The following is a 13,857-nucleotide window of genomic DNA, read 5'->3' as shown; positions in this document are numbered from 1 at the left end:
AGCTTTAAGATGTACCTAGTTCAGGTCAATTGTGTATCTTTAATTCTTTCAAATACTGAAATTTTAGAGATCCGCAATAAAAATTATTAATGTCCGTTAAATCGCCTAGCCCAGGTACTAATAGTCAAGTATGAATACCTAAAGCATCAGACGGTAGTGTTCCCGGTTTAAATTCGTTTATTATGCCTGACAATTTATTCAAAGCGGAATGAGGAATACGATTTTCAATAGCCCATGTTCTTATTTTTTTGCTAAAGGTTAAATAATTGTCTAAATCAAAATTGTATTCACTATCACTAGAACTGCAATCATCACACTCTGATATCTGTATATTTTGAAGGGAACTTTCAGGTTCAGGCATAATATTTTCCTCTGCATCATGTACAGAACCACCATAAATACAACTAAAAACAGGCTTGGGGAAAAGTGTAATAGAATATCACATTCACATTCATTTTCAGCTTAAAGCAAATAAGAGTAGTACTTGTGGACAAATAAACTGCTATTGATGTTAATGGACAACACATATAGTCCTTTTAACAGCCTACAGTGCACATGCGAACCATTGAAACACTTTTGTACAGATAGTAAAAAAAGGTTATTTTATTAACACAAACAAGTCCTACTACAGCTACTAGCTGTATAACAGTCTAAAACAAGTAAACATAACAGCCTTTGGCTTTATAAATGACCACGTGTGTTCTATTAAAATGCTAGCTCTATAACATCATACAAGTAGGCCGTTAAACAGCGGTTGCCGTATCTCTACCCTCCTATAATGCTCTTAGTCAGATGGCTGACTAAAGAATAGTTGTTAGAGTATTATAACACCAACAATCGTATAAAAGTATAACTCTACACTAGTCTACACTCCTATAAGTCCCTTAGACAGGTATAGGTGTAATTAATTGCAATAATACAGCTTATACATCACGAGTGAACTGTACTAATGCTTTAAGTACACATTGGAACTAAATGTGAACTCTTAAATGGAGTAAAATGTTACTTGGGATCTAATACTTCCCCAACCCTACTCTCCTTAATGGTCATTTTTAACGCTATTGATATTTATTAGGCCTGAATTCTCTGAATAGCATTCAGCCTGTTTTTATACGTGTTACCTTTTCTTCTATTGTTACATTCTATGTTAGGTCATTCATTCTGCAAGTTACAGGTAATTTTTGTAGAGTGAAAGTTTATCAGATTCCCAAATGATTCTTCCATAAACATTTTTCATTCATTCCGATGTAATGTACTCGTCCTAGTGATTAGAGACTTTCATGCAAGTCCTATTCGCTGGGTGCGAAGTACTAGGTGGGGGTAACATAATCTATCGCAGCGCTCATGGTGGTCAAAAGTAGAAATAATGTAAGCTCTGTCATTAGATGTATCTGTCAATGGCAAAGCGATTCTACATAATACATTTTAATATCATTAATTAATCGCATGAAAAGGGTCCTACTGGGTACTTAAATAAAAGAGTGGACTGTATTTCGATAGGGCTGGTTTAATAGCCGTTTACAATTTGGAAATAACTAGACTATACAACGTGGTAGTACAAAAATGAGTCACAGTAGTTGTTGTGCACAGATGTTTGCCTTATGATGAGAGCGTGAATTATTGAACTCTGCCCTTGTTTTGTTCTTAATTCTTCTACATCTCGGACTTGTCCAGCCAATATCAACAACTTTCCTTTAAATACGGTTTGTGGTTGGAATTTGATATTGTAACCATATTGTAACACTCACAAACCCGGTCTTCAAAACAATACTCATTTCGATCTGAAAACGATATTTAATTTATTACTAGCGATACAGGAACATTTAAATGTATTTACTGTAATATAATGAAACCGTTAAAGTAGCTTTTCCTTTTTGTTTTATTGTAAAACTACAACTATAAATGAAGTAAACAAACCCTGACACAATCAAAATCAAACACACTTTTCGGACTTACCTCATTTGATTTGAATGACTAAAATGATTTCAAAACCTTTTTTCCATCCAAATCGTGGTATCACAACAATTTATTAGTCGAAAATATTTGTTATTTTCTCAGAATACGGAACAAACCAGAAACCGTCAACGGGCGTAAATGTGTATTCATATAAATTACTCCGAATCGCACTAGGTAATTTGACTTTAGAGCAATTAGTCAATGGCTGGCGCGCGCATTGTTTACATATCCGTCAGATTGACACTTTATAATTAAATTATGCCGTCTTGTGCCGTTCCAACATGTAAGAATGCTACTGGAATTACGAAGAAAGTGCATGGGATCATGTTTTATCCGTAAGTAGCACATTTCCAATTCATTTTAATTAAATAATAATTTTCAAAAAAAATCACGGTTGTATTTTGTAAGTGTTGCCACAGGTCAACGGAATATTTTACCCTACTTTTTTATATTGAATTACATTTGTCTATAAAAAATTCACGCGTTAATTTTGTTAGCGTTACCACAGAATAATGGAATATTTTCCCCATCCTTTTTGTTTTAATTAGTTTTTAGTGTAATTTCATCCATGACATGACAACCTGATTAATTAAATGATAAGTGCCACTTGTGGTCTAAACTGAATAAATATTTTTGATTTTGATTTGATTTTAATATTTGAATTAATTTATAATATTACTCCCTAAATAATGAGGAGATAATAAATTACTATCGTGAATTTCATACTTTCCCATTTATTCAAAAGTGAGGCATTGGTATCAACAGATCAGCAGCAGCAATATTTGTATATTTAATAATAATTTTAAATAATTAATTATTGCTTACATACTTACTCTGATTTTCTTTCAGGATACACAGCCAGAGTTGCCTCGCAATCAAATTCAAGTATTGGTGATGTTTTTGATTTGGATTCTGTTTTTGACTCCAAGAAAAGTTAAACTAAAAGCACTACTGCGCCGTAAACAAATGTTTTGTTGTCGATATGTTTACATAATAAAGAACCTTAAGTTTCTTTTTTGTTTTACTTCGCATTCTAAAATTTATATTCGACTTTTGTAATTGACTTTTAAATAACATATTATACCTACATGTAGTATATTACACTATTTAATAGAAATAAATAATCATCTACACTTAGTTACTTCGGAGTAAAAATTAAATTCATAGGTAGGTAGGTACTATCTATGCCTATGGCCAGTCATGTCGTCTCGTTCTATCGCAAAGAATCACCATTTGATGAGAGCGAGAGCAAAAACGGAAATGGATAGTTAACACTGTGGCCGTGTGTACTTATTTCACTTACTTATTTTTTACTTGTTTAACATCTCTTTAAAAAATTACATAATTTTACCCCAAAAATGGGGGTGTCACACGGCGCTAGTAACACTAAAGGGGGTAGAGGGGCGCGGGAGGGGAAGTATTTTGGACACAAGTTGCCGCGTAGAAATGTTATCGAACACTCCTTCTGGTTTGTTCTGTATTCTGAGGTTATTTTTTCATTTCGATATTTTTCCACAAATAAACGACCTAAATGTCAATGTGACAGAGCCCACAAAGTTATGGACGCTAGTTGGCGCTGTAATCGTGCACAGAGCCAATATCTACAACCGAACTGATCCAAAATTACTGTGATCACATCAAACATGTGGACCCTTGTAGGTACTTACTATGTAACGAACCCTTTATTTGCACTATTATACCCATAGGGAAACTGCAAGGCTAGTCTCAAGTTCCCAACAACATTACCCGAAGTCTCGAATGTTTTGAACCCTCATACCCATAACGAGATGCCAGCAAGAGCGACTGTAACTATAGTCGCGATACCAGGCGTGATGTTTCAACCACTAACACTAACAATCACTAACCAGCAGTTTCCAACCCCAGCTGATGAAGCACGTTCGCAGCCAGGTCTGCGCGTGCTTTCACCGTGTCCCAGCGCGCCGCGTGCAGGGGAGCGCGCAATCTTCCGTACCGATGCGTCACGCATAGAGCACCAGTCGCGCCCGATGCCACTGCGTGCACTAGTCGCAACGATGACTCTACATCTTCCTGAAAAAGTAAGAAAGAACTGTTAAAATTAAGCCATTTTCATTTTATTACATTAGGATAAGCTAAATGACGATGAAGGTACTTAGAAGAGCTACTTTGGCACCTTAGTAAAGTTAGGGAAAACTCTTTTGATCTTCATCAGCCTTTCATGGTCCTGGGAATGACCATACTACCAGCCCATGTATTTAGGTAGGGTACATAAGGTTATCCGCTAGTCCCAATTTCCCAAAAGAAACTCAGTACTCTAGTCGGACTTTAATTTAATCGGCAAAGTGTTTTACAAGAGCCATATTAAAATTGTATGTGCTCTTAATAAGACCGGAGCGGTGACTACATTGTTGAGGTTACGGCTAAGGTAGGTTTACGACAGTTTAAACTAGGCACTATTGATTTTACGATTATATCAAAATTATTCTTGATGTACATGTGGGACAGTGAGTTAATTTCTATGTTAAGTACATTGTAACTACATAGCGAACATTGTAACTGTTAATAAGTTACCTAGGTACTAGAGCGAGATTTAAGAATCCTCAAACCAACCTCACAACACCGAAGTCTGAACGCTTTCAGGAACCTTCGTTAGTAGGTACCCATTTCCAAATACATAGGTCTTTAATTCCCAAAGGTAGAAATTAGGTGTTGTGTTTGATTTACATCGAGGATGCCGTGTGTTCCCTAAATGATGCGTATAACGCCTCTGTGTCAACAACAGGGGCCCATTTGTAACCGTCCCTAATTAAGGAAACCGACATGTGACTCCCAAAATTTACGAGTGGCGAAACAGCTAACGTATCGTTGGGTTATGATTGTCGCAGAGCGTTTAACATTAATTGTGCTCTGGCATTAATTAATGTGGATACCGACAGGATGATTTGAAGCAGAAATGGTAATAGATTTAGATTCAAAAATAGTTTCATGACCGATGGCGATGGTTACAAATAATTTACGCAATTTGTATCCGGGAATTTTAGAACTTGGATAATACACTGAAAAATATGTATTTTTGATTTGCTTTGATTCAATAGGTGTACACTTGCAACTATAAAGCTTAAACCTACTACTACTTCAACGTAAAGAGCTACCCACACCATAATAAACACGTCTTAATTTTCTAATTACTGACTAAGGGGGCATAAAGATAAATATTTACTTGCGCTCACTTGTAATGGGATATGCCCCTTGACGACGATCCGTGTCGGTTAAGTAATTAACTGGGATATGGAGGTGTTCGCTGAATGTCAACTATTACACAGTAGCAGTCCCTAACGAGTTCCGAATGAGCCGTGCAGCTGTCGGGAAAGTTTCTAAGTTCATTTATCTCTAATTTCCTCTGCTCAGACGTGTGTGGAGGGAATTTATTTGCAGGAATTGATTTAAATGTTTGCCAAGAGCTTCAACTCCTTAATTTATTTATTATTTATATGTAACACTTAATTAAAAAAGCTTCTAAAAGTACTCTCAGGCCAAAATCTTGGTCAAGTTTGGTTTACAAGAGCAATCACAGGTTTTAATTGATTTCTCAATTCAAAGCCTGCCAAGGATTAAACTTTGATTACACGTGATCGGGAATGAATTTGGAAACGATTAACTCGAAGTAAACAAATAAATTGGACGGATATCCGAAGTAAGTACCCATGAGAAAGTGTAATCGAATTTTTTGCCGAATGTAGTTTAGAATTATTTTTCACACTAGGTTTTCAGTTTTAACTTGAAATAAGTGCAAATTAAGCAAGTCATTATAACTGTATAATAATTTAATAAAAAAAAAATCGTATCTACCTTCTTTGACTAAGATGTCGGAAAACTTCTGTAGGTACGAGTATCTAACGAACGTCGCAAAGGTCAAACTGAATCCATAAGTAAGTAGGTAATTTAAGTTATCCGCTTCAGAATAATTAGAATTGAACTTCGAGGAGCTCATTAAAATACTCTCAACGGTATCGGCACTAACCTACTACTACAAACCTAGATAACTAGTAGGTACCTAAATCACGGTCAAGATTTGGGCTTAATATTAGTAAAGTTTTGATTTTACTTAGATCTCCATGTCTTGGAAACTATTACCTAAATGTAGATTTGGGACTTACTCTACTATCATTGAAGTCGAACTGTCCATCCTGGGTATACTGGAATTACATTGATGGCTAAACAGAGAACAAACGCGACGGTGAGTTTTTTAATATTTGTGTTTTCCATAATCGACATTGTGATTCCTAATGAGTCCTTTTTCGATGGGTTCTACTCTCTGTAGCGAAAGTTTGGATGTCTGGATGTTTGTTACTCTTTCACGCAAAAACTATTGAACGGATTTTGATGAAACTTTACAGTATTATTGTTTATAACCTAGATTAACATACATATACATACATATGTATAGGCTATAATTTATGATGATCTGTGACAAACTAAATTTAACGCGGGTGAAGCCACGGGCAAAAGCTAGTTGGTAATAAGTACGTAAACATTATTAGTATTGTGATTGACGTAACGTGTCTACATGAACGGTTTGTAAGGGCTAAATATGTACCAGCACTCGGCCCCACTCGGCCAGGCACAAGGGCCCTAAGCTATTTGAAGAGCCACCCTTTACCTAAATAAACGCACTTTCCATAGAACGATATGAAAAACTTTACGCTTATAGGCATTATAGCTTTATGAAACTCGTACAAAATTAGGCGGTGTAAGTTTTGGTTTGATTTTATGAACTTTAAATCTGTATATTTCCCAGACAAGCAAGTAAAGCTATTGGAAAGTGTCTAATAACGTCTAAAGTGTTTTAAGCATGTTTGAAAACAATATGTTTTAAAGTCCTGAATATTTATATGTAGGATTTGTTACAAAGTCTTTAATAAGGCTTAATAGCATAAGTAAATAGGTTGATTTTATTTGCCAGTGGTAAACAGAGAATAACAAAATGAAAAGTGAGCACTATGCTTTTACTTTAGTATACATCCTTGCGTGTAAATATCTCTCTAGGTACTATCTGAACATTTTATCTCTGTCCATATAAAAACGGGACACATACCTATTTTATGGTAAAGAATTTTTACGATTTATTTTTCCTTCCACGATTACTTATCGGAAAGTAAGTAGGATATGGATACGATCGTTCTGTCCTACTTACTAACATTTACCAGCGCTATACTTGTTGCCAAGTTAGAGTTACGTTACGATCGTACCTTTATGGCCAACTGACTCCAGGGTTTCCACTTAGAAATTCGGATTTTTCGCTTTTCTCCTTAGAAATTAGCACAGGAGAGAAATCAAATACCATACATCCTCCTATACTTACCTATGTAGAGACATAGCCACCATAGCGCTCAGCCGAATAATGACAAGTAGAGTCAGTTGTAAAAAACTGGGGCATGAAGTCCGACCCAACAAATATTAATTCAAATATTTTGTACTTTTTAGCTAACTCTGACATAAAACATAGCTGACTGCGAAGATGTCTATGGCTATTCATTTATTGATACATTGGCAACCCTATTAGGTTGAGATTACGTCTTCATCGCGTTCAGCGGTCCGATTTTACCGCGAACCCAACCGGACTATTTCTAGGGTTGACAAAGTACAAAAACTCCTAGTATTTAAACCCTGCCTAGACTGCTACCAGTTATGAAGTAGGGATATTCGATATACATCGATGTATTGAAAACATCGATGTTTACAATGCGATACATCGAATGGATCCGATGTTTTGAAAAGCTATTGAAATACTCGATGTATCGATGTTTTTAAGTTTTCAGTATTAAAACATCGAATCGATGATACCCAATTAAAATTTCATAAAACTCAAGTCTGACCACTAAAATTTTACTTATACGGACAACCAAACTTGTATTTTAAAAATGTTGGTAACACTGCGTACGAGTGCAGTGAGTAGTGTCTCTAGTGACAATAAAAAAAAACTGTTATGTCAATGTCGCGTCACGCACGCGTGTCAGTTGGCGAGTTTGTTTGTGTCAATCAACAAAGAAATAGGCTGAAAGCAATGATATTATATAAAAACAAAAGCAGATATGTTATAAGCGCTCGCGCTGTGAATACTCAAATACGTCCCAATTGGGACGTCTTGTGTTTAGTCTTCGTGTGGCCTGCGTCGTGTGCAATCGCGTGCGTACCACACCGTAAGTTCCTGTTCTTACCAAAATAAATAAAAAATGCCATCGTGTGTGTTTCGAAAGTGTATCAATTATGACTCTAAAGTAAACAAAATACAAGGGATCTCTTACCACATGTGATTATGCAAAATTATTTAGTATTTATATTTTCAATTATTTATGCAAACAATCAAGACGCCATGCGCCATGTTCAAGTTAAGAAAGAGAAAGCGATCTTGTTTTGACGTTAGAGCGATAAGGATGCGTGCGCTGCGGACATAGATTAGTTAGTGCAGAATCGTTAAAACTATAGCTATCTCTTTCATTTGCGTGCTATTTCGTATCTTTTGTTTCACTTATCAGTTACATTTGTCAATGTGTGCAATTTGGAATAGCTCGGCACGGATTCAAATCGTAATTTCTATGAACGTAACATATCTATAGTTCTTTAATATCATTGGCTGAAAGGCAAACGTTTAAATAAACTGTTGTTTTTGCAAAGTCTTCCAAAAGAACTCTGGAAATACTTGGGTTACAAAAAATAATACAAAGTAATAAAAACCACCTGTTATGGGGGCCTTATTTGGAGAAATTTATCAAATAACCAAAAAAACACGAATTTTAAAGCAGATTTTTTTCAAAAAGTATATTTTTTTATTATTTGTTGGCATTTTCTAGATATTTTATGTATTTTTTTAGTATCGCTTATTATTAAGCATTATTACTGTTTTTATTTGATAAGGATATACCTCTTAGTTTAAAAGTTATTACGTTTTCTTTACGAGAAGTACCTAATTGGAAGAAAAAAAATTCTATAAAAAATAAAAAAAAATCTCAAATTTTTTTACCTTTTTTTTGTCGATAAAAATAGGTCTAGTTTCACCTATTTTCATATGTGCACTTTAACGTGACTCACACTGTATAATGTTTCTCATAATTTTTCTCATGTATGGCTTTTACTGTTTTTTAATAATACAATGCTTAAATTAGTGGATTCTAAAAAATCTTAAAAAAGTACTCGATTTATACAAAACATCGATGTTTTCTTCCAATACATCGAAAGAAATCGATGTACAGTTTCAAAATATCGAATCGAAAAAAACATCGATGTTTTTTCAAAGTGGACACCCCTATTATGAAGACAGTTATAAAGTATCAAAACACAATGCTTTAATTAAAATCCGTTTATAAAATCAACTTAGGTTATGTTGTGACAGTAACCTACAGGCCTTATTTCCATTTATCTACAAACTATACCTACTACCAACTGCGAACTAAAATTCCTCATATTCACAATGCGCCGTCAAGGAAATCTGTACATAGTTTGGTGGCAAAAGTTATATTATTTCCATGACCATAGCATGCATGGCAACCCTGAGCAATTGCACACGGCTATCACATCACCAGGCGGCTTGCGCTCTGGCTAGATTCGGCTATTCTCGAGTCTGCAGCTGGCAGCGTGCGGTATTGCCTCTGAATTCCTAAATTTGTGGAACTAGAAGGCAGAACTTAGGAAATTGCAAGTGAAACGTTATGCGACTGCCTAGATTGCATAGCAGTCCGCGTTATAAAGTAAATTCAGAGGTACTTCATTCCTTTTAGAGATTTTGGTATAAGTATGACGTATAATAAAAGGCATTTTACATTTTATTTCTACGACACTTTGCCTGGTGTAAGAAAATTATCATATTTTGATCAATTTATAATTTAATATGAAAATGTTTCGTGTTACTGAAATCCTTTAAGTTATTTGGACGTTTTCTTAAGAAATAGTCTTAGAATAATGGACTCCCGCTATATACTTCCCATAATCCCAGTAGGAATCCCTGGATAAGGTTAATGGTCGTGGTTTGAGGCTATTTTCCTTAAGCGCCTACAATTAATAACTGCTTAATGTTCTGATGTATTTATGGATAAGTAAGTATGAAAATTTTAGTTTCAGAATTTGCTTTGTATCGTATTAATAGCCACGTTAGCGTATCGCAATTAACATTAACTTATTTGTTTCCTATATTGAAAGGAAGTGAACTCGTCATGCAATCATAAGAGAGGGTATGTAGGTAGTCAGATTTCGGGAGCGGGGTGGAAGCTTTTTAAAAAGGATTATATTTAATTAAACTAAGTGATCACGTCCTCGCCGAGTTGGAGGCGATTTAATAATGATTTAATATTGTGGCCGATCGCAGTCGTCCAGTACGGTGTTTACAATTTAGTTCTGCTGACACATCTCTTATGTGAATAACAATTCTACGAATGCTTACACTGTAGAGCGGAAAGTGATGACTTATCTTGTTTAGTCTAGAGCAGAGGGAGCTGACGGATGCATAACTCCTCCCTCCCTAAGTGAGAAATTATCGGAAGTTTCATTTTTATGAGTATTCCGATAATTTCGTTTACATAAAATTTCTACATGTTTGCGGAAGGCAATTAACACAATTAACATAAAAAGAATCAAAACTAATACAAATGTAAAGTATGTAAAATAAGAAGTGTCTGTTTCATTTTCACTAGCACTGATTGCTGCACTGTGTTTCAGGGCGTACGACATGTATTTGATTTCATCCAAATTGATTCCATGCATATTGAGTGCGCGTGCACCGGATAGCGTTGCGTTTACAGGTAGCTCGGGTAGGTGAATCACCGGTATGTGTTCTACGATGTCTGATGAAATGTAGAGTCGATGGTGGATCTGCAGGCCATGGATTTCCAGGTCACAAGGCTCATCGATGGTGATGATGTACGTGCCGAAGACTGACTGCTTACTGACTTCGCTGTCGCAGTGTTTGGTCAGCGTGGCTTTCAGTCTGCTGTACAGAATCCAGTTGTTCGCGTTGAGCTGCTGGAGTTTTACTTCTTCCAGCTGGATCTGGTGCTGCTTGCAGGAGGTAAGGTCCTTACTGAACCTCATCAGCTGTTCCACGCAGGTAGGCTCGTTATGTAGAACCTGGTTGTCCGTAGAGCACAGGAAGCGATCGCCGGCGGCAAGCGGGCGACACGGTGTTACGATCGGTAAGTATTTCAAACCCTTCGCCAAAAGGTAAGGAAATTTGGGGAAAATGAAAAGTGTAACGTTTTGGGATTCTTGGAATATAGGAAGTGAGTATATCTTATAATAATTGTAAGTATAATTATCTATCAATGGTATTTCTAAAATAAATGTTATCTGATCCTGTTTCATATAAGATTTTACACAAATAGTTTCTTCTAAATTTAACAAATTACTTTCCGTAGGCTGGTAAACTAAATTGGCAGAGTTTGAAATTAACTTTAAATGATACAATAATTCTGTAGAGTTTACAATTGCTTGGTGTAAAATGGATACTCTACTTAATGCTAATGCTGTTTCTATTTCACTTAATCTTATAAATATTGTACGGAAACTACTTATGAATATGTTATACACTCCTAGTATGTATGTAGAAAAAGTCCAATCGTTTTGTGTGGACGTTATGTTTTGCAATAGGCTTTCAACTCGTTTCAAGCGTTCATCAATAATGATAGAGTTGTTATTTATTTGCTCTGAAATATTTATGAAACTGTCGAACATTTTTGAGACCAGGGTAATTTTCTTAGAATATTATCTTTAATCGGTTGCAGTTGAAGGGCCAGCGCCTGCGTCTCTATCATTAGCAGAAGGCACCACTTGCGGAGGGCGTTTTACGTTTTTAATAGGCACTTTGGTAGTCCTATCACCTACTTTAATTGGTAAGATGTTTCGCTTGGCTTTGCCTACAACCTTTGCTTTTACATAACGTGGTTTGTCTTTGCTTTTACGCTTATTTACGTCTTTTGCAAATATTATGTTTCCTTCGGGAAACTCTATATCTGTTTCACCACCTTTCTTTTCCCTAATGGTTTCCTTTTTGGCTGTCGTTTTCTGAGCTATGTATTTATATAAGTGCTTTGTACGTTTCGCATGATCTTGAACTAATTGCTGATAATATTGCTTTTCGAAATTGATTCTAAATGGACTATCTGAATCTGTATGACCAAAAACTACCTCAAATGGTGTTAACTCAGTTACAGAGTGGATGGTGTGGTTATATGCCATTACTGAATATGTCATAACTGATGCGGCATCTGTACATCGTCTTTCGTATTTAGCCAATCTATAGATCTCTATAATTGTCGAGTGAAAGCGTTCGATAAGTCCCATAGAATTAGGGTTATTTGGGGTTCCGATGTGAAGTTCAACTTTATGTAAATTTAGAAATTCTTTCATGAGTTCGTTATTAAATTCGGTTCCTGGATCTGAGCTTATACGTTTTGGAATTCCGTAGAATGAGAAATATTTCATAAGTGCTCTAGTAACGTCTGATGTTGATTTGCTAGGTATCTCTATTGCTTGTCCTAATTTGCTGAAGGCGTCAATTAGGGTTAAATATGTGATTCCTTCAATACTGAAGAGATCAATGAAAATTTCCTGAAATGGGGAATCTTGAGTTTTAGTTAATTGCAAAAATGGTTTTATGGGTTTCCTATCGTATTTCATTTTACGGCAGGCTTCGCAAGCGTTAATGATTGCGGAAACTGTTTGTTGCATGTTAGGCCAAAAATGATTTCTACGAATTCTAATCAATGTTTCCTTAATACCACGGTGGCATGTTTTTCCTTCATGGTATTGGATAACTATTGCTTTTTGTTCACCCTCGTCTTCTATGTAATTTACCCGTTCTGTACACTCGTAAAACTGAACTACATCTTTCTTAAAAAGTTTAATAATTACGTCTGTGAAAATTCGTCTAAGTTGATCTGATTCAAAATAAATGAAATACTTTGTTTTAGGTTTGATATATTTTTTTAAAAACTGTTTTACTAATTCTGCATTATTATCAGGTAAATGTACTTCAAGAACCTTTTGTTTATCGCGTGAAAGGTTTTTGACTGAAAGTTCATTATCGAATCGTTCAAAGACTAATATTTGATTAGGTTTGTTATCGATTGCTTCGTTTAAGATTGGGATGCCTTGTGATTCGGTATCTTTTGCGGAATGAATAGTTTGTGAGTTATTTGATTGTTCATCGACACAGTCTGAATTATTTGACGATGGAATCGGATATTCTGAACCTAATTGTCTACTTCCTTCTGAGGATGTAGAGTCGGAAATTACTATTGTACTTCCTGATGATAATTTTTCTATTTTCTTTACTACTTTATCAACATGTTTTTGAATACGTTTTTCCTTTTTGCTAACATTTACTTTCATGGACTGATTATCTGAATCAAGAGCATTTACTTTTATGCGGGATAACGCGTCTGCGTTTGCGTTTTGTTTATTGATTGATTCATTACGGTAATTAGCGGTTGCACTAGGCATTCTAACGTTGTCTGTGAATTTTTTGTAATTTAAAATGATTGGAATGCATGCAGTTTTAGTTTTGAGGACTCTATTTTTAATGTCGATTAATGCTTCCAATTGTTGTAATAAATCTTGTCCAATTACACCATCGTACCATTTGTGTACGTCATATAAATAAAATTTGTGATATTTTCTGCATTTAAAAGTTGGCAAAAGAGGGATTTCTATGGTTTTGTTGTGCGTACTTGACGCGTGTGTACTCACAACTTGGAATGGTTCATTTTTTATGAATTTACTGAAATACTGATAGCCAATACGCGGACTGAAGAACGAACGCATGCTGCCAGTGTCGATCATCATGCGAGCATCCAGTTCCGGTAGGTAAATATATGGTAATGTTAATTCAGGATCGCAATTAATATTTATCTGTTCGGTTCTTTGATGGAGGCT

The 13,857-nt window shown here is 35.4% G+C and overlaps 1 protein-coding gene across 1 annotated transcript in view; it reads right to left on the bottom strand.

Annotated features, from left to right (window-relative positions):
• The window catches only part of LOC135078634 (probable G-protein coupled receptor CG31760), an 86,329-nt gene that overhangs the window by 13,788 nt on the left and 58,684 nt on the right, over positions 1-13,857 (bottom strand). Inside the window, exon 4 of the mRNA XM_063973162.1 lies at positions 3,822-4,005. Within this exon, the coding sequence (XP_063829232.1) occupies positions 3,822-4,005 (184 nt within the window). The remainder of the gene's footprint in view (positions 1-3,821; positions 4,006-13,857) is intronic.

Source organism: Ostrinia nubilalis, chromosome 15 (assembly GCF_963855985.1).
Source record: "Ostrinia nubilalis chromosome 15, ilOstNubi1.1, whole genome shotgun sequence".
Lineage (NCBI taxonomy): Eukaryota > Metazoa > Arthropoda > Insecta > Lepidoptera > Crambidae > Ostrinia > Ostrinia nubilalis.
Note: the sequence above shows the minus strand (reverse complement) of the source record. Positions and strands in the feature narration are given on the sequence as shown.